Source organism: Trematomus bernacchii, unplaced genomic scaffold, assembly GCF_902827165.1.
Source record: "Trematomus bernacchii unplaced genomic scaffold, fTreBer1.1, whole genome shotgun sequence".
NCBI classification, from domain to species: Eukaryota; Metazoa; Chordata; class Actinopteri; order Perciformes; family Nototheniidae; genus Trematomus; species Trematomus bernacchii.
Window position 1 is genome coordinate 487,613 of NW_022987697.1, and position 19,948 is coordinate 507,560.

The following is a 19,948-nucleotide window of genomic DNA, read 5'->3' on the forward strand; positions in this document are numbered from 1 at the left end:
ATTCCCCTTTCCGGAATGGATATAAGGCTCTCCCTCGCCCTCCCTTCGGCAAATCAGACCATATCTCACTACTGTTGTTGCCTGCTTACAAGCAGAAACTTAAAAGGGACAGACCGATAACAAGGACAGTACAACGATGGAGCGAGGAGTCAGATTCAGCACTGCAGGATTGCTTTGCATCTACGGATTGGAGTGTGTTTGAGGACAATAACATCAACACACACACGGACACTGTCATCTGCTACATTGGGAAATGCATCGATGACGTGGTACCGAAGGTTTCTGTACGGAAATTCCCAAATCAAAAGCCCTGGGTAAACGGTGAGGTGCGCGGCAAACTGAAAGCACGCACTCTCGCGCACACAGCGGGAGATTTGGAGGAGTACAGGAAGTCTAGGTATGATCTCCGGAGAGCAATAAAAAATGCAAAGAGACAGTACAAAGACAAGGTGGAATCTGACTTCAAAGGCTGTAACACTAGGAATATGTGGGCGGGACTAAGGACAATGACTGACTACAAAGGAGCAGCGGGGGGTGCTGCGGGAGTGTCTGCGTGCGCATCTCTCCCAGATGAGCTAAACAGTTTTTTTGCACGCTTTGAGAGCAGCCAGGCTGTGGAGGTACAGAGGGACCAGGAGCTACACTGCCCTTTTGTTTTAAATAGGGCAGATGTGTGTAAATCCTTTAAAAGGGTTAACCCACACAAGGCTCCTGGACCTGATGGCATCCCTGGCCGTGTTCTCAGGGTGTGTGCAGTTCAGCTGGCAGAGGTGTTCACAGACATCTTCAACAGGTCCCTGCTGCAGTCTGTAGTCCCCACATGTCTTAAACACTCCACCATCATTCCTGTCCCCAAAAAGACAATCATCACCTGCCCCAACGACTACCGCCCAGTAGCACTCACCTCCATCAAAATGAAGTGCTTTGAGCGGTTAGTCAAATTATTCATCACCTCCTCCCTCCCTGAATCTCTGGACCCCCTGCAGTTTGCCTACAGAGCAAACAGGTCCACAGACGACGCCATAGCCCTCACCCTCCACACTGCCCTCTCACACCTGGACCCGAAGAACAGGAACACATATGTGAGAATGCTGTTCATTGACTACAGTTCAGCATTCAACACCATTGTGCCCTCCAAGCTGGCCATCAAGCTCAGAGACCTCGGGCTCAACAGCGCCCTCTGTGACTGGATCCTGAACTTCCTGACGGGCAGACCCCAGGCAGTGCGGGTGGGAAATATCACATCCTCCACCCTGATTCTCAACACCGGTGCCCCTCAAGGCTGCGTGCTCAGCCCTCTCCTCTACTCCCTGTTCACCCACGACTGCGTGGCCACACACAGCTCCAACACCATCGTGAAGTTTGCTGATGACACGACCGTCATCGGCCAGATCACAGACGATGACGAGACGGCGTACAGAGAGGTCGAAAACCTGACATCTTGGTGCCAGGAGAACAACCTCCATCTCAACATCAGCAAAACAAAGGAGCTGATTGTGGACTACAGGAAGCAGCAGGGAGAGGGACACGCCCCCATCGCCATCAATGGGACTACGGTGGAGAGAGTCAAAAGCTTCAGGTTCCTTGGGGTCCACATCACTGAGGACCTGACATGGTCTCTTCACACCACCACCATCACCAAGAAAGCTCGACAGCGGCTCTTCTTCCTCCGCAGGTTGAGGAGGTTCAAAATGGATTCCAGGATACTCTGCAACTTCTACAGGTGCACGATAGAGAGTATCCTCACTGGCAGCATGACGGCCTGGTACGGCAGCTGCACCGACCTCGATCGTAAGGCTTTACAGAGGGTGGTGAAAACTGCACAGCACATCACCAGGACGGAGCTGCCATCCATGGAGGACCTTTACTCCCAGCGGCTCAGGAAGAAATCACTACGGATTATCAAAGACCCCCCATCACCCCAGCCACAAACTGTTCTTTCTGTTGCCGTCTGGCAGACGTTACCTGCAGCATCCTGGCAAGGACAAGAAGATTCGGAGACAGTTTCTTCCCGCGGGCAGTGAGACTGTTAAAAAATTGAACTGTTGAAACAACTTCAAACATTCAACTGCTACTCAGTAGTATGTATCTAATACCTAATATATATATATATATCATTCCAATAACTTGTATATAGACTCATACTGCACTATTCCACATCATAACTTTATTTCATTTTTATAACTATTATTATTTTTGTATTGCTCTTGCTCTTATTGTTATTATGTTATGTTATTATGTTGCATTGTTGGAGAAGCCTGTGACATAAGATTTTCAACTGCATAATTACTCTGTAGCTATGTCAGATTGACAATAAAGAACCTTGAACCTTGAACCTTGAACCTTGTTTGTCTTTCTGTTTGTCTCAGCCCCTCCTCTTGTATTCTTGGTGTGAACATGTGAACATCAGACCCTCTGCAGACCCCCTGATGCAGACTGCTTGACTCGGTGACGATTTACCTTCTTGAAAGAATAAACTCCCTAAAAGACTGTTAATTTCAAGAATCTTCTTTTCAGTACAACGGAAAGGTTTCCTCACCATGTTATTATTATTTGTTAGTTTGTCTCGATACATTTCCACCAGTTACGTAATTTAGATTTTAAAGAAAGGTAACTTTAATCTGTAAACATTCTTAACACTGGGGATTATTACCAGGATTACACTGTTACGATGCATTTTAAAAATAAAGAACGATACACAGTACAGGCAGACAGGATGTTGAGTCCTGTGGGACAGTTGAGAGCTGAGCTGAAGGCTCTTCAGTGAAACAGCTCAGTGTAGGAGGATGGCTGTATCTGAGCCCTTCTCACTTCATCCATGCACTTTAGTTCAGAGCATTAAGAGTTAAATAATAAATACACCTCAGTCACATGTCAGAGTTGACAGACTGGTTCTGACACACCCTGCATTTTTCACTGATGACGTGTGTTCTGTAAGGCAAGGCAAGGCAAGGCAAGTTTATTTATATAGCACCTTTCAACACAAGGTAATTCGAAGTGCTTTACAAAAATGGAAGACATTTTAAAAATGGCATTTAAAATCAGTCATTAAAAAGGAAAGATAATAAAATAAACATTAAAAGAAAAAATACATGGATAAAAGTTAAAAGTTACAGTGCAGTTTAAGATGTGAATAGTTCAATTAAAAGCAGCGGCAAAAAGAAAAGTCTTCAGCCTGGATTTCAAAGTAGTAAGAGTTGCAGCGGACCTGCAGGTTTCTGGGAGTTTGTTCCAGATATTCGGAGCATAATAACTGAATGCTGCTTTACCATGTTTAGTTCTGACTCTGGGGACAGAAAGCTGACCAGTCCCTGAAGACCTGAGGGTTCTGGATGGTTCATAATTTAGCAGTAGGTCAGACATGTATTTTGGGCCTAAACCATTCAAAGCTTTATAAACCAGCAACAATATTTTGAAATCTATTCTTTGACACACAGGAAGCCAGTGTAAAGACTTCAGAACAGGAGTGATGTGATCCACTTTCTTAGTGTTAGTGAGGACTCGAGCAGCGGCGTTCTGAATTAGCTGCAGCTTTCTAATAGATTTTTTAGTGAGGCCTGTAAAGACACCATTGCAGTAGTCGAGTCTACTGAAGATAAAAGCATGGACAAGTTTTTCCAAATCCTGCTGTGACATTAGTCCTTTAATCCTAGATATGTTCTTTAGGTGATAGTAGGCTGATTTAGTAACTGTTTTAATGTGACTGTTGAAACTCAGGTCAGAGTCCATGACTACACCTAGATTTCTGGCTTTATCTGTTGTTTTGAACATTGCAGACTGAAGCTCAGCGCTAACTTTTATACGTTCTGCCTTGGCTCCAAAAACCATTACCTCAGTTTTATCTTTGTTTAATTGGAGAAAGTTCTGACACATCCAGTCATTGATTTGTTCAATGCACTTACTCAGTGTTTGAATTGGAGCATAATCTCCTGGTGAAATTGTTACGTAAATTTGTGTGTCATCCGCATAGCTATGGTAACTTATTTATAACTTATTTAACTTATTTTACACTGTATGTTAGTGATCTACGATAACAATCAGACTGCTGCTCATTCTACCTGAGAAACAATGACAACAGAACATGGAAATCTTTCTAAATTCATTCTGCTTTAACTCAGAGAGAAACACAATATTTCAAACAGATATTTAGAATCAGCATGAAGAAACGTGTCCAGGTAAACAGAGACACAGCACAATGTGATCAGAGTGATCCTGATGATGAGACAGATTCCTCTGGGAGCATTCTCACCTGTTGAACTCTCTCCAGGTCCACTCACAGACTCTCTTCAGGTCCACTCACAGACTCTCTCCAGGTCCACTCACAGACTCTCTTCAGGTCCACTCACAGACTCTCTCCAGGTCCACTCACAGACTCTCTCCAGGTCCACTCACAGACTCTCTCCAGGTCCACTCACAGACTCTCTTCAGGTCCACTCACAGACTCTCTCCAGGTCCACTCACAGACTCTCTCCAGGTCCACTCACAGACTCTCTCCAGGTCCACTCACAGACTCTCTCCAGGTCCACTCACAGACTCTCTCAGGTCCACTCACAGACTCTCTCTAGGTCCACTCACAGACTCTCTCCAGGTCCACTCACAGACTCTCTCCAGGTCCACTCACAGACTCTCTCCAGGTCCACTCACAGACTCTCTCCAGGTCCACTCACAGACTCTCTTCAGGTCCACTCACAGACTCTCTCCAGGTCCACTCACAGACTCTCTTCAGGTCCACTCACAGACTCTCTTCATGTGTGGAGGAAACTCAGCTCTTCCTCGTCTGTCCTGTGTCTGCATGCATCTGATCTGAGGACCCTCACACCCTCATCAAAACACCTCAGAGTCACGGGGAAACCGGTGTAACAGGGACGAGCCGTCAGAGGAGGTAGAGCAACACCTGAGCTCAAATATAGTTACATACAGATAAAATCTCTCTCTCTCTCTCTCTCTCTCTGAGTGAGTGTGTGAGGAATGGTCGGAGGAGCGTGGTGTGAGTGAGTTACTAACTTTTTCACACGTTTTTCTACTAACATATTTATTGTTTTATGTTGTAAGTTGTGTGTATTGTGTACATGGTTTAAGCGTTTTATTGATGGTGTTTTCTAGTGGTTTGGGCGTGTGTGGTGTGTGTTTGTTTGTGTGTGTGTGTTTGTGACGCAGCTGCGGCATGGATTATGCCCGGCTGAACCGCAAACATGGTTTTAAAATGTCTCCGATGACACCGTGCTCGGTGGAGGAGTGCAGCCTGGCTGTGGGGGCCTTGGTGGGGCACAGCAGCATCAGATCTGCGGCTCGGATGAACGGCGGGGTGGTGATATTTGTGGACACAGAAGAGAAAGCGAACAAGGTGGTGGAGACCGGGATCGTTGTTAACGACACGTTCATTTCCGTGTCTCCACTAACCACTCCTGCTACAAGGGTAACAATATCAAATATCCCGCCGTTCATATGGGATGACTTCCTGGTGAGAGAGCTGTCTAAGCACGGGAAGATAGTGTCCTCCATCAGGAAGCTGTCCTCGGGCTGCAGATCTCCACTGCTAAAACATGTTGTGTCTCACAGGAGAAGTGTCCTCATGATCCTGAATAAGACAGACAGGAGATTTTAACTGCACACAGAATGACGAGTTAGATAGGAACCATAGGGAACCTCATGCTGCATCCAAAAGAGCCATGACACAGTTAATAGCAACACATAGTCTATCAGACATATGGGTCGTTTCTCAATCGCGAGGATATTGGCTTCCAAGCCAATATTTCAAGGATGCTACGTCATCGAGTGCCGCCGAAGGACTGTTCCAATCTCCAGCATACTTGGAATTCCACCGAGGCCGCGTCCTTGGTTTGGGGGAAATTTCGAGGCTGCACATGGGTAGACTTCGCGTCCTTAAAATCCCCACAATGCTTTGCGCATGGACCAATTTCCCCAAATCTGTGGTGGAAGATGTAAGGCGGGGCCTCTCATATGACCATGGGCGTAATTTCCACTGGGGACAGGGGGGACATGTCCCCCCCACTTTTCAAAATCCCATTTGTGTCCCCCCCACTTTTTAATTTAAAAATAAAATAAAAATGTACGCAAGCGGTCATCGTCACGGAGGAGCGTCTGTGTGTGTGTGTGGCACGAGCGCATCTTGTGAGAGAGAGATAGAAAAAGAGAGAGAGAGACACAGAGAGTTACAGGGGTTGTTGTTAGCATTTGGTGCTAGCTCGGAGCTAATGGAGATTAGTAGCTGTTTCAACAATAAGGAGAGGGAGAGCTCTTTCCTGTTGGACTTTGAGAGAATGAGAGAGAGATAGAGAGAGAAATAGAGAGAGAGAGACAGAGAGAGAGAGACATAGAGAGAGAGAGAGAGAGAGAGAGAGAGAGAGAGAGAGATATCGAGATAAGATAGACGGTCTAGCGATCACTCCTCTTCTCTCTCTCTCTCTCGGCGCTCGCCTCGAGAGAGAGAGAGAGTTACGTGGGTTGTTGTTAGCATCTGTGCTAGCTCGCGAGCTAACGGCAGATTAGAAACGTTTCAACAATAAGGAGCTGGAGAGTCCTCTCCTGTCGGACTGAGCAGAGGATAACGTCAGCTCAGGGAGGTAAAGGACTCTTCTGTTGATTAGGTTGTAACTTTAGTTTAGTTATCTCAGTGGGTCTTTCAAACGGTTTTGGTCATCTATGTAAACAAATATTCCATCTATGTTAATATATAGTTGTATATAAAATAAGTTAAGAAATCCTTCCAATTGTTGTTACTAGGTAGGTCAGTACAAAAATAAAAAACACAGTTTGAAAGGGAAGTGATTAGTCAAATATGTATAAATAAAAAGAAAAAATGCAGACTAGGTAAGATAAAGATAGGAGAGAGGAGTTTATCAAATATGTGTTATTGCTTGTGAGCATATTCTAATGGCTTTTTGATTATTGAAATATATACAGTTCTGTTTCATATGAGTGTTGAGAACTGTATCCATAAATCTCTTAATGTTGCCCTCAAAGTGCACCAGATTGATGCAATCAACTTCAATTTAAAGAAACAAATCTTCCCGGGGTGCATGCCCCCGGACCCCCCTAGAGCAGTGGTTCTCAACTGGTGGGTCGCGACCCAAAAGTGGGTCGCGGACCCGTTTCGAGTGGGTCGCGGATGTGTGAGTGAAGAAAAAAAATGTTTTTTTTTTTTGGGGACAAAAACTCAAACTTTTATTTTGAAGGCCCGATTTTCTTCTCAGAGTGTACCAGAATGCGTAGTTTATGTTAGTATTTCTTAAAATCTCCTGGGGGAGAATCCCCCCAGACCCCCCTGCTGGGGTTGGGTTTCAGCATGTGTGCCTTTTTATATAGTTCAGCTTTGATTCCATCATCTCATTAAACCTTTTTTAAAAGCATACTTTAGTTCTGTGAAGGGATATAAGGGATATATGCACTGTACTTCACTTTTATTAATATTGTATGCTCAAAAGCGTATATATTACAGCACGATTTTTTGTTGAATAGATTTGAGTGCTTCAAAATGTTGGGTCGCGATGTATTGACCAAGTAAAAAGTGGGTCCCGAGGCCTGACCAGTTGAGAACCACTGCCGTAGAGGATGTCAGGTAATCACAAATAAAACAGGTTCACATGGATAGGATACTAGATAAGTGTGCACACTCATTATATACACTACACATTTTTCTTGGATTTGTTAACACTATAGTCCCCAATATATTTGTAAAAAGGCAGGAAATGGAATTAAATTGAGAAAATATTTCATTGCGGAGGACCCCCTGTTTTGCAGCTTTGCAGAGTCCACTGGAAATCCAGGTTGTATTGAAGAGCTCAAATCTAAAAAAGCCATTTTGGCAGACCTGCTGGGTTCCAGGCTGAGGAAGGTGATGGACCAGGTGGTAGACCGGACCCAGACCTACTGTGTGCCCGGCAGGTCAATTGTTGACAATGTGTCACTAATTCGAGATATTTTGGAAGTCTCTGGTTCATTGGGTTTCGACACTGGTCTGGTTTCATTGGACCAGGAAAAGGCTTTCGACCGGGTTGAGCACCGTTACCTGTGGAAGGTGCTGGAGAGGTTCGGCCTCAGCCCGGGCTTCATCGCCATGATAAAGGTGATGTATGTGAACATTGAGAGTGTGCTTAAGATAAATGGCGGTCTGTCTAGACCTTTTAATGTGACCAGGGGGATAAGACAAGGCTGCTCGATGTCAGGTATGTTGTACACACTGGCAATAGAGCCCATGCTACACAATATCCGCTCTTTTAATGAGGGCCTGTTTTTACCTGGTTTTGATACACGTTTTATTTTATCGGCCTATGCAGACGACATCATTGTTTTAATAAAAAATCAACAGGATGTTTTAAAGCTAGGGCAGGTAGTGGACACTTTTCAAAAGCTCTCCTCTGCAAAAGTCAACTGGGCCAAAAGTGAGGCCCTAGCAGTGGGGGAGTGGACTGGTGGCCTCCCTCAACTCCCAGGTGGGTTGACTTGGAAGAGGGGTGGCATCAAATATTTGGGAGTCCATCTTGGAGATGAGGTCACACTGGGGAAAAACTGGGAAGGAGTTCTAGAAAAGGTGGAGGGGAAACTCAACAAGTGGCGCTGGTTACTTCCCCACATGTCCTACAGAGGCAGGGTGCTGGTCATCAACAACCTGATAGCATCCAGCCTCTGGCATAAGCTCAAGTGTGTGGACCCCCCTGCTGGTCTTTTAAAACCTGTTAAACCCCATGGACCCGCCGAAGGGTCCGAAAATGCTACATCTGCTAGCACCAGTGTGATCTCTGAAGTGTCATTTATGAAACTATTAATGTTCCACACCCAGCTGATGGGAAGAAACTCAGCTAACTGACTATACAAAAAAAAAAAAAATAATAATAATAATAATTCCCACAAGAAGCCTTTCAATGAGCCCTTAGCAAATACGGACTAATGCTATTTCTGCTCATAACTCACAAAAATTATCATTTATAATTATACTTTCTGCAAAAACAACACATCATCTGAAAGCTGAGATTCCACAGATTCCATTGGCATAGGTCTCATCACTGCACGGCCAGAACTCACTGAGCTAGCAGCCAGAACATAGCAAATAAACAACATCAGTTTTCAAATCCATGACAATAATTAGCAGGTTAAATTTTACAATAATTTTTTTATGGAATGAACTATAGTGATGATTCAATGTTATAAAATGATTTTTACAATCTGGTACCTGAAAAAGGTCAAATGGCACTGATGGAACCAGATGTTTTTCCCTAAACCTCTCTAAAAATCTCAATTTTCACTTGTTTTGCCTCAATGTTGATACAGGGTACTTATTATATGTTATAGTTTGGATTCCTAAAGCTTTTAGGCTACTAACCCATCATTCAAGGGTGGTTTTCACTATAAGTAATGGTTTTTTATTAGGCGGAGGTAAGAATTTACACTTTTTTACTATATTCCATCTGAATTTACTCTCACACAGAAACATCTATATTGATTCTGACACATTTACATCCATCTCACAGATGTAACCTTGCTTTGAGAAAAAAGATTATTAATTTAACCCTTTTAGAAGTGAAGTTATAGTCATTTGTTCTGGGCATGTCATTTTCGAGCCTGAAACCTGAAAAACAGGCTTGGGGTCTAACTTAAAAAAGTTGCAAATTATTATTTTAAATTTCTTTTGGGACAAGTTGCACTGGGTTTCTCAGTGCACGCTGTACCTACCAAAGGAAGAGGGGGGGCAAGGGTTGGTGCACCTAGAGCTGCTTTTAAACTACAGTTTTTACAAAGATACCTGACAGGAAACGATGATGTCGCCTGGAGGCCGGTAGCCAGCACCTCTCTCTCTCTCTCTCTCTCTCTCTCTCTCTCTCTCTCTCTCTCTCTCTCTCTCTCTCTCTCTCTCTCTCTCTCTCTCTCTCTCTCTCTCTCTCTCTCTCTCGCCACTACTCACCTTCACCTGTATAAAACCCCGGTGCTCATCTCATTAGCTCCGGGTTTTCGGTCCTACGACGCTGGTTCAATTCTTACCGGGGTAGATCACCATGGTAACTTATGCTGAACACTGCCTGCTGACCAATCAGAGCTCACCGCCTGCTGACCAATCAGAGCTTACCGCCAGCTGACCAATCAGAGCTCTGTATGGGGAGTTTAAAGCTATGAAGGCATATTCCAGGATATGAGTACCTGAGCAGGAGGAAGACAAAGTGAGGCTGAGGAAACGTGAGAACCGGCCTCCTCTACCGAGTGTATTCTTCTGGCTAATGTCCAGTCTCTGGATAATAAGCTGTGATGAACTCAGGAGCAGGACGGCTTCTCAACGGGACGTTAAGAACTGTGACGTGATGGTTTTCACAGAGACTTGGCTCAACTCCTCTCTCCCGGACTCCGCCATTCCCACAACAGATTTACTACTTTCCCCCAGGACCGGACTGTAAACTCAGGGAAAAGTAAGGGGGAGGTGTGTTTATTCTCCTTTCCACATGGATATAAAGCTCTCCCTCGCCCTCCCTTCGGCAAATCAGAGCACATCTCACTGCTGCTGCTGCCTGCTTACAGAAACTGAGACGGGACAGACCGGTGACACGGACTGTACAGCGCTGGAGTGAGGAGTCAGACTCAGCTCTGCAGGACTGCTTTGAATCTAGGGAGTAGTGTGTGTTTGAGGACGAAAACATCAACACACACACGGACACGGTCATTTGCTACATTGGAAAAGGCATCGATGACGTGGTACCGAAGGTTACTGTACGAACATTCCCGAATCAGAAGCCCTGGTTAAACGGAGAGGCGCGTGGCAAGCTTGAAGTGCTTTAGTAAAAGTAGAAGTCCTCAGATCTTTTACTTGAGTAAAAGTAGAAGTACTCATATCTTGTAGTAAAAATTCTGATTTCTAAAATTCTGAATTTTTCCTAATTTCTCAAATTTCTGTTTATTTCTGAATTTCCCAAATTCTTTTTTTTAACATTTCTCAAGATCCTGACTTTTTACAACATTTTCTAAATTCTGACCTTTTTTAATAAATGTCTCAACATTCCTGAATTTCTCACAATGCTGAGTTTTTCTCAAAATCTCGAAGTTCCTCAATTTTTCTGAAAAATTCTGACTTTTTCTTCAAGTTTTAAAATGTTTTTTCAAAATTCTGACTTTTCCTACATTTCTCAAGACTCTTCATTTTTGTCTAAAGTCTCAAAATTCAGTTTTTTGGGAATTTCTCACAATTCTGACTTTTTCTCAAAGTTCTTCGTTTTTTCTCAAAATTCAGTTTTTTTCTAAATTTCTCAAAATTCAGTTTTTTTCTAAATTTCTCAAAATTCAGTTTTTTTCTATATTTCTCAAAATTCAGTTTTTTTCTAAATTTCTCAAAATTCAGTTTTTTTCTAAATTTCTCAAAATTCAGTTTTTTTCTAAATTTCTCAAAATTCTAAAAATAACAAAAGTTAATTATAGGAAACGTATTGTTTTCCTACAGATTATTATTATTTCGTCATGCTACCAGTTCCGACGCCCGGAAAGTTGTGAAATGTTGCACGGACGTTAGGTCTGGTGCAGAAAATAAAAAATGCATTGAAATGGCTTAAGAGTTGAAAGCTGGCTCTCTAGCGCCCCCTATGAAAATCTAATTTTTGAACAATTCTGAAGCATGCACCTTAAGTCCGATTGACCTGAAATTTGGCACACATATCCGGCTGGTGCTGTGTGAAACCCCTAAGATCCGCCGACTTAGATGTGTTGCTAATTAGCATAATGCGAAAAATATTAAAATATTAAACGAAATTTCAATTTTGAGTCTATCAACACCAAATGTGGTATACAGCATCGGTGGGGGGTCACACACATTACCATAAATGACCATGATCAGTCTAAAAATATGGCCGCCATTAATCAAAACGTAATCGCAAAAACGCGTGGCTTAGAAAGAAATACTCATAACTCATCAACAATTTACACAAATATCACAAATGTTGGTGGATCTGTTCAGTCTGTCTTGGAGAATAGGTATATCAAAGCATTTTCATTTTGGACCAAAAACACCACACATTTATAACTCAAGAACGGATCGACAGAATCTTACAAAAAATGATACACATACTCTGGGGGCGATTATAAGTTGAGATTTAAAGTGTTGCAACGACTGACGAATGTGGGTGTGGTCTATACCTATTTTTTTTTATTGCGATGAGCTAAAATTAGCTGTAACGCACAACTTGGGACAAACGTCACAGTCCATGACATTTTTGAGAATGTACAAAAAAGTCGTACATTTTGTTAAAACAGCTCAGTAGTGCCCCCTATTGTGTGGTAGTCACATATAGTTTCTCCAATATTCATGAATTTTATGGAATTCTTCATGGAATTGAAGACATATTTCCAATTGGCTTCCCTTAGCCCCGCCCCCCAGGAAGTCGGCCATTTTGAAAAATGTGCTTTCTTCATTCATTTTAAGCGCACTTTTGCTGACTCCGCATGGGGAAATAATCGGAAAAATTCAAATGCAGGAAAAGTTAAGCGCATATCCAATGTGGAGCTAACTTGCGAAGGAATAGTTGATAGCTCAAACGGGGAGCTCGTTGGCTAACGGAGAAAGTACAATTTTGTCACAAACTTCCCGAAGCTACTGCAACCCGTCCTGTCGGTCCGGCGCATCTACGCACACACAAGCACCTACACACTGTACAACACACACCTACACACTGTACAACACAGACCTACACACTGTACAACACACCTACAGCTCCTAAAGCATATCATATATATCAGGTTACAGCTGTTGTATATTTTATTATATGAATCATTATATGGTTACATGACAAATATGTACTGTTTATATGTAGATATCGACTAAAGCCTACAAATAATGAGTGTAATTTAGGCCTGTTATATATATATTATTGAGTGATATATATTACACACAATGTTCTGCTTTCTGCACAGACCTCAACAGCTGTTCTCACTGTAAACATCGCGTCAAGATTAAAACAATTGAATTAAAACTATAAGTAGCATAACATCCAGATCATTGATCTCTTTTTCAAGGGAGACCTGCGAATAATAATTATTATTATAGAGACAAGAGGAAACACACCTTTACCTTGATTCAAATGACAGATTTCTCTAAAACATGTGGGATCAACTAAATATAAATCTCAGTAATAGTAGTTTCTACACTTTTTGATGTTTATCATTAAGAGTTAAGAAAGATGTTGATTTTCACAGAGAAGGAATCAGATAAATGTTTTGTGTTGAGTGTGAGACAGATCTGCTTCACAGTGCAGAGTGCGTGTGAGACAGATGTGTGTGTGATGGTGAACACACTGAACTGACTTCAGCAGCTGATCTGCAGTCAGTTTCTGTCGTCAGGAGAGACTCTCAGACCTGCAGAGGAACCAGAGACGCTGAGGAGAGACCAGTCCATAACCTGAACCCAGCATAGAGAGGTTCAGTGAATGTGGTTCTGAAGGTGTAGAGGTGGATCAGTTTGTCAGAGGAGACTCTGTAGAAGGAGAGAGAGCCAGCAGGATGATCCACATACACTGCTACTCTACCAGAGGAGGAGGAGGAGGGGGAGGAGGAGGAGGAGGAGGTGCGTGTTCTTCTCTCATTGTGCCAGACATTGTAACCCCCACCAGAGTATCTCAGACTCCAGGACTGATCATTCCATCCAAACCTACAGTCCTTACTCTTTCCTCTCCTGCTGATTCCTCTGTAAGTCACTGCTATATGAACCTCCCCGCTCCACTCGACCTCCCAGTAGCAGCGACCAGTCAGAGCTTCTCTACACATCAGCTGTTCGTAGTAGTCAAACCTCTCTGGATGATCAGGATATGGCTCCTCCTCCTCCTCAGCTGTCACCGTCATGTTGTCTTCAGACAGTTTGAGTTTCCTGTGTGCTGTGTTTGTGTCCAGCTCCAGTTCACAGGCATCTGATGGAGAGAACAGCTGCAGGTTATCATCTGTTCATTTATTAACTACTTTACTGACAATCACTGACAGGAAGTCATTCAGACTGACGTCTCATATTCACTGAGAATGATGTCTAACAACCTGATCTTCATCAGTAGGTGATCCATCAATGATCTCAGACCTAATACTTATTATTGTAAAATAAGAGATAAGAAAAGGGAAACAGCATCAGCGTCCAGCTGTTGATATACTGTCACTATCCAAAGAGTCTCATATGAAGAAGCTTTCACAGGAACATGTTTTTAATTATCTTAAAGTTTTTTTCAGTTGCTAACACACTAAAATCTCACATAAAGCATAATTAGTGCTGTTCATGAATGGAGCACCTTTTCTCTTTTGGAGAAAACTAAAAGTATAAGTATAACATTTGAAAGTATGTTTTATATTGACAAAATAGTAAACAACACAAATGAAGAGCCTTGGATAGAGATTGAAAACCATCAGTTACAGTTACTCTTTTTTATAAGAAAAAATTAAAACTGTACATTTTGTAATTAATAGTTCATCGTCTGCGTGGAAATAAATAAAAAAGATAGAAGGTCAGGAAATAGAATCCCCTAAACATAAAGCACTCTGGAATAACCCATCAACAACTCTTCAGAGGTCCCAGTCACACTGGCTGACGAGGATACATTGAGGAATTGTTCAATGATCAGATATTGTAAAGGAAAGCTCAATAATTTCATTTCAGGAAGTAAAGAGTTAATATGGACAAAGAGACACCCAAACTTTTAAATATTTGAAGTTTAAAAATTGGTTCACAGGAAATGTGGACCTTAAAAACAGAGTTTCAACTGAAGGGGAATTCAAAAACCAAACATTAAAAAGAGAAAATGAATCTGGTATATATTATCTGTATCAGTGCTGAGGACAACGGGGATTACTATATTTACACTAAGTGGAATAAAGACCTGGACGTAGAAGACGCAAAACAAAAATGGAAGGAATGCTTACAACTTACATAAACAAAAATCTATGATTAATTCAATATAAACTAATGACAAGAATGTATTATAGGAGTGAGAAAATACATACATTTGATAGCAGTTCCTCCCATAAATGTATAAAATGTTGTACTGAGAGCGACTCCCTCGTACATGCCATTTGGAAATGTTATAAAATTAAAAGAACTTGGGATGATATCCAAAATTGGCTGTCAAAAACGTGCAAATATAAAATAAAATTTTCACCAATAGTCTGCCTTTTCCAAAATACCCAGAAAATAAAATACCCAACTGGATGGCAAATCATTTATGCATCATTACTCTATAAGAAAAGAATATTACAAAACTGGTCAGTGTTTGTTTGTTCTGAAAAATGGAGTGGGTATTAATTGGTACTATTTATTTTAATATTTATCCAATTTTGTTGCTAATTAATTTCTTGGTGTCATGAAATCTTGAATGTAATGAAATTCTACCCTCACTCATCCTGTTAAAAAAAATCTAATTATACAAAACAAAAAAATAATACATTTGAAACCCTAAATATATGAGAATATACCTATAACAGTGAAAAGTGAGCTTTCTGTTAATAATTGTGTATCTATTGGTTCCGTGTTCACTTTGTTGTGTTTGTGGATCTCATGTGCAGTGTAACCTGTGCAGCTCTGAGGAATCAAACTGAAAATACACTCACACTTCCTCAGACCAGGTTTCAACCACTGCAGTCCACCATGGTCCATACTGCAGGAAGAAACACAGTCAGAATCAACTGCATACACCTTCACTCATATCCACCATTACACAGGAAGCAGAGTCCCTCAGTCAGAGACAGAGACTCTGTCTCTCTCTGTCTGCCTGTCTGTCTGTCTGTCTGTCTGTCTGTCTGTCTGTCTGTCTGTCTGTCTGTCTGTCTGTCTGTCTGTCTGTCTGTCTGTCTGTCTGTCTGTCTGTCTGTCTGTCTGTCTGTCTGTCTGTCTGTCTGTCTGTACCTAAGTGTCTCCAGTCTCCAGAGTGGGTCCTCCAGTCCAGCAAACAGCAGCTTCTCTCCTGAGTCTCCTGGATGATTGTATCTCAGGTCCAGCTCTCTCAGGGAGGGGTTGGAGCTCATAGCTGAAGCCAGAGAAACACAGCCTTCCTCTGTGACCAGACAGCCTCTCAGACTGAACTCACACACACACACACACACACACACACACACACACACACACACACACACACACACACACACACACACACACACACACACACACACACACACACACACACACACACACACACACACACACACACACACACACACACACAGTTAGTTCATCTGTTTTTCTCGTTCCAGCAGTGATTATATAATTCTGCTGAGTGATTTTAATGTAAGAAGACACAGAGATATCTGGAGGTGGGGAAAGGTAGGAACAGCCGGCCACCTTTGAGCTGAGTGGTGATTTCTAAGAAACACATTTGAGAATGAGGTGGATCATCTTCGTCTTTTGTAGCAGAAAACCTTCAACCAAATATTGATTCCACCAACTCTATAGTGGTATCATCAGATCTGCAGGTCTGCAGTAACATTTCTATAGCTTAATAGCTAAACATGCTTTTTACAGTCACAATTTTAACCAATGGGATTGAATGGACAATTAGTTGAACCGACATTACAACCCGAACCTATGTATTATTCTCTTTGGACTACAAACAAGGTTAGATACAGACTAATATGATTAAACTTACTACATTAGCAAACAACTTCAGTATAACATTGCTGCCACGTTTAATACTGGATGATAAGAAAACCTCAGAATTGTACCTGTTCCTCTGGTCCAACTCAGACTAGAGGACCAGGAGCTGAGGACTGAGGACAGAGCTTCACAACTTCTCTCTGACAAGGCACAAACACTAACATAATTAAATTAAAGGTCCATCCAATAGTTAGTATAAGAAGTATTTAGGTGTTCAGAGGGTCAACATTGTTAAACAGCTTTTCACTAACCTGAGAGTCTGCAGTTCACAGTGTGGACTCTCCAGTCCAGCAGACAGCAGCTTCACTCCTGAATCCTGCAGGTCGTTGTTACTCAGGTCCAGCTCTCTCAGACTAGAGGACTGGGAGCTGAGGACTGAGGACAGAGCTTCACAGCTTCTCTCTGACAGGTTACAGCCACTCAGTCTGGAGAGGAATCAGTAATAAAGAAGAAATAAATTACAAAACTGTATTTGTTTCTGATTAAATAATTAATACATTTAAAGGTGGGGTAGGTAATTTTGGAAAAACCAGCTCGAGCGCGCTAGAATTTGAAAATACACAGCCGGAACAAATCTGCCACTTCCTTACAGAGCCCCTCCAACAAACACAAAAGCGCACATGACCAATGAGGGCACAAGATAAGTTTGTGCACAGATGGAAGGCTGACAGGCAGGTAGGCCATCCAGTTATTTTAGAGAGGGTTGTGTTTTCTGACTCTTGGTGAGTTCCCTGGAACACCGGGGACACATATTCATGTACAAAAGACGTACAAAAGTGCATTTTGCATGATAGGTCCCCTTTAACCTCTTAAGCACGGCGGTCCCCCCATTGGACCCCTCCCACCTTTTTGTTTTCGAGATAATGTCTCAGGGCTTCTTAACATTTATGAAACTATTAATGTGTAGCACCAGATTAACGGGAAGAATCTCAGCTAACTGAAGATATGAACCATTTTTACCAAAACAAAACACAAGTCTCATAAGAAGGGTCTAAATGACCCCTGAGCGAAAAGATTCTAACGCACTGCGGCACACAATTCAAGATAAAGATACCCTTATTACTTATCGTAGCTGCACATACAATATAGCCTATTAAAGCTGAGACTCCACTGATTATTTAGGTATAGTATCATCACTGAGCGATCCGAACTTGCGACAGGGGAAGCAAACACAGACATCACAACACGTACCTTTACGGAGCTTTTACGGCAGATCGTCTCACCGTAGCTGTCAATTAGGTCGAAAGACGTGTTCAATGGCATTAAAACGAAAAAAAAAATGTCTACAACTGTTGATCCATAGGTTGATAATGTAACTGTACCTTTTAAAAAATGATTTATAATCCATAATTCAATTTTTTATGTAAAAATCGGAGCGGAAAAGTTAGCTGCTAATGGTAGCCACCAGAGTGTATGCAGCTTCCGATTTTGGTAACGCGTCACTCTCACTCCTTATTTGTTAACGTTTTGGTGTGTATTTAACTTTCCCTCAATTCCATTGGCTCTAGCGGTTATAAAGAGATTTCATTCATCAAAATCGACCAAGGGGGGCCAGAGATAGGTCAAATCCACCCAAATGACCTCAGAAGTGGGGTTTTTTGGCTAAATCTCTCTAAAAAGGTCAAATTTCACTTGTTTTGCATCAATCTTGATACAGGGTACTTATTATATGTTGTACTTTGGATTCCTAAAGCTTTTAGTCTACTAACCCATCATCCAAGGGTAGTTTTCACTATGAGTAAAAAATTATTTTTGGACGAACACTATAATTTACAGTTTTTTACTATGTAAAATCTGAATTGTCTTTAAAATAAAAAACATCTATATTGATTCTGACTTTTCTACATCCAATTCACAGGTTTATCATTACTTTGAGAATAAAGATTATTAATTTAACCCTTTTAGAAGTGAAGATATGGTCATTTGTTCTGGGAATGTCATTTTCGAGCCTGAGACCTGAAAAACAGGCTCAGGGCTTAAGAGGTTAAGATATTCATTGCTATCGGGATGTTAAGAGCATTCCATGGAATATAACAAAAAGTGTATCTCGAGCCGGTTTCTCAAACTTACCTACCCCACCTTTAATCTGCATAGTTATGTGTTCACCTACAGAGCTTTGTTGGAGGCTTTGACCACTGGCAGCAGCCTCAGAAGAGCGTCCTCTGAAGCAGAGTATTTCTTCAGGTCAAATACATCCAGATCTTCTTCTGATGACAGTAAGATGAAGATCAGAGCTGACCATTCAGCAGGAGAGAGTTCCTCTGTGGAGAGAATTCCTGAACTCAGGAACTGTTGGATCTGCTTCACTAGAGAACTATCATTCAGTTCATTCAGACAGTGGAACAGGTTGATGCTTCTCTCTGGAGACAGATCCTCTTCTATCTTCTTCTTGATGTACTGGACTGTGTCCTCTTCAGTCTCTGAGTCACTTCCTGTCTGTGTCAGCAGGCCATGTAGGAGTTTCTGATTGGTCTGCAGAGAAAGACCCAGGAGGAAGCGGAGGAACAAGTCCAGGTGTCCATTTGGACTCTGTAAGGCCTGGTCCACAGCACTCTGGTAGAGATTTGTTAGTGTAGGTTTGACTTCAGACTTCTGGGAGGTTGTTGGTTCTTCTGACAGCAGGTTGACTCCAGAGTTGATGAAGGTCAGATGGACATGAAGAGCAGCCAGAAACTCCTGAACGCTCAGATGGACGAAGCAGAACACCTTGTCCTGGTACAGTCCTCTCTCTTCTCTAAAGACCTGTGTGAACACTCCTGAGTACACTGAGGCTGCTCTGATATCGATGCCACACTCTGTCAGGTCGTGACTCATAGAAGATCAGGTTGCCTTTCTGCAGCTGCTCAAAAGCCAGTTTTCCCAGAGACTCCATCATTTTCCTGCTCTCTGGACTCCAGTGTTGATCCGTCTCAGCTCCTCCATCATACTTGACGTTCTTGACTTTGGACTGAACCACCAGGAAGTGGATGTACATCTCAGTCAGGGTCTTGGGCAGCTGTCCCCCCTCTCTGGTTTTCAACATGTCCTCCAGAACTGAAGCAGAGATCCAGCAGAAGACTGGGATGTGGCACATGATGTAGAGGCTTCGTGAGGTCTTGATGTGGGAGATGATGGTGCGGGCCTGATTCTGATCTCTGAATCTCTTCCTGAAGTACTCCTCCTTCTGTGGGTCAGTGAACCCTCGGACCTCTGTCACCATGTCCACACACTCAGGAGGGATCTGATTGGCTGCTGCAGGTCGTGTGGTTATCCAGAGGCGAGCAGAGGGAAGCAGCTTCCCCCTGATGAGGTTTGTCAGCAGCACATCCACTGAGGTGGACTCTGTGACATCAGTCAGGATCT

The 19,948-nt window shown here is 42.5% G+C and overlaps 2 protein-coding genes across 3 annotated transcripts in view; both read right to left on the minus strand.

The window, feature by feature from the left end:
- The window catches only part of LOC117489279 (NLR family CARD domain-containing protein 3-like), a 64,665-nt gene that overhangs the window by 34,169 nt on the left and 10,548 nt on the right, over nucleotides 1–19,948 (minus strand). The gene's annotated exons all lie outside the window — the stretch shown is intronic.
- LOC117489281 (NACHT, LRR and PYD domains-containing protein 3-like) lies at nucleotides 12,975–19,430 on the minus strand. Its single transcript, XM_034138487.1, has 5 exons — nucleotides 18,717–19,430; nucleotides 16,858–17,031; nucleotides 15,863–16,033; nucleotides 15,568–15,614; nucleotides 12,975–13,889 (listed from the first exon to the last, which is right to left on the minus strand). Exons 1-5 carry the CDS (start codon nucleotides 19,418–19,420, stop codon nucleotides 13,336–13,338), a joined length of 1,650 nt encoding a protein of 549 aa, XP_033994378.1. The 5' UTR covers nucleotides 19,421–19,430; the 3' UTR covers nucleotides 12,975–13,335.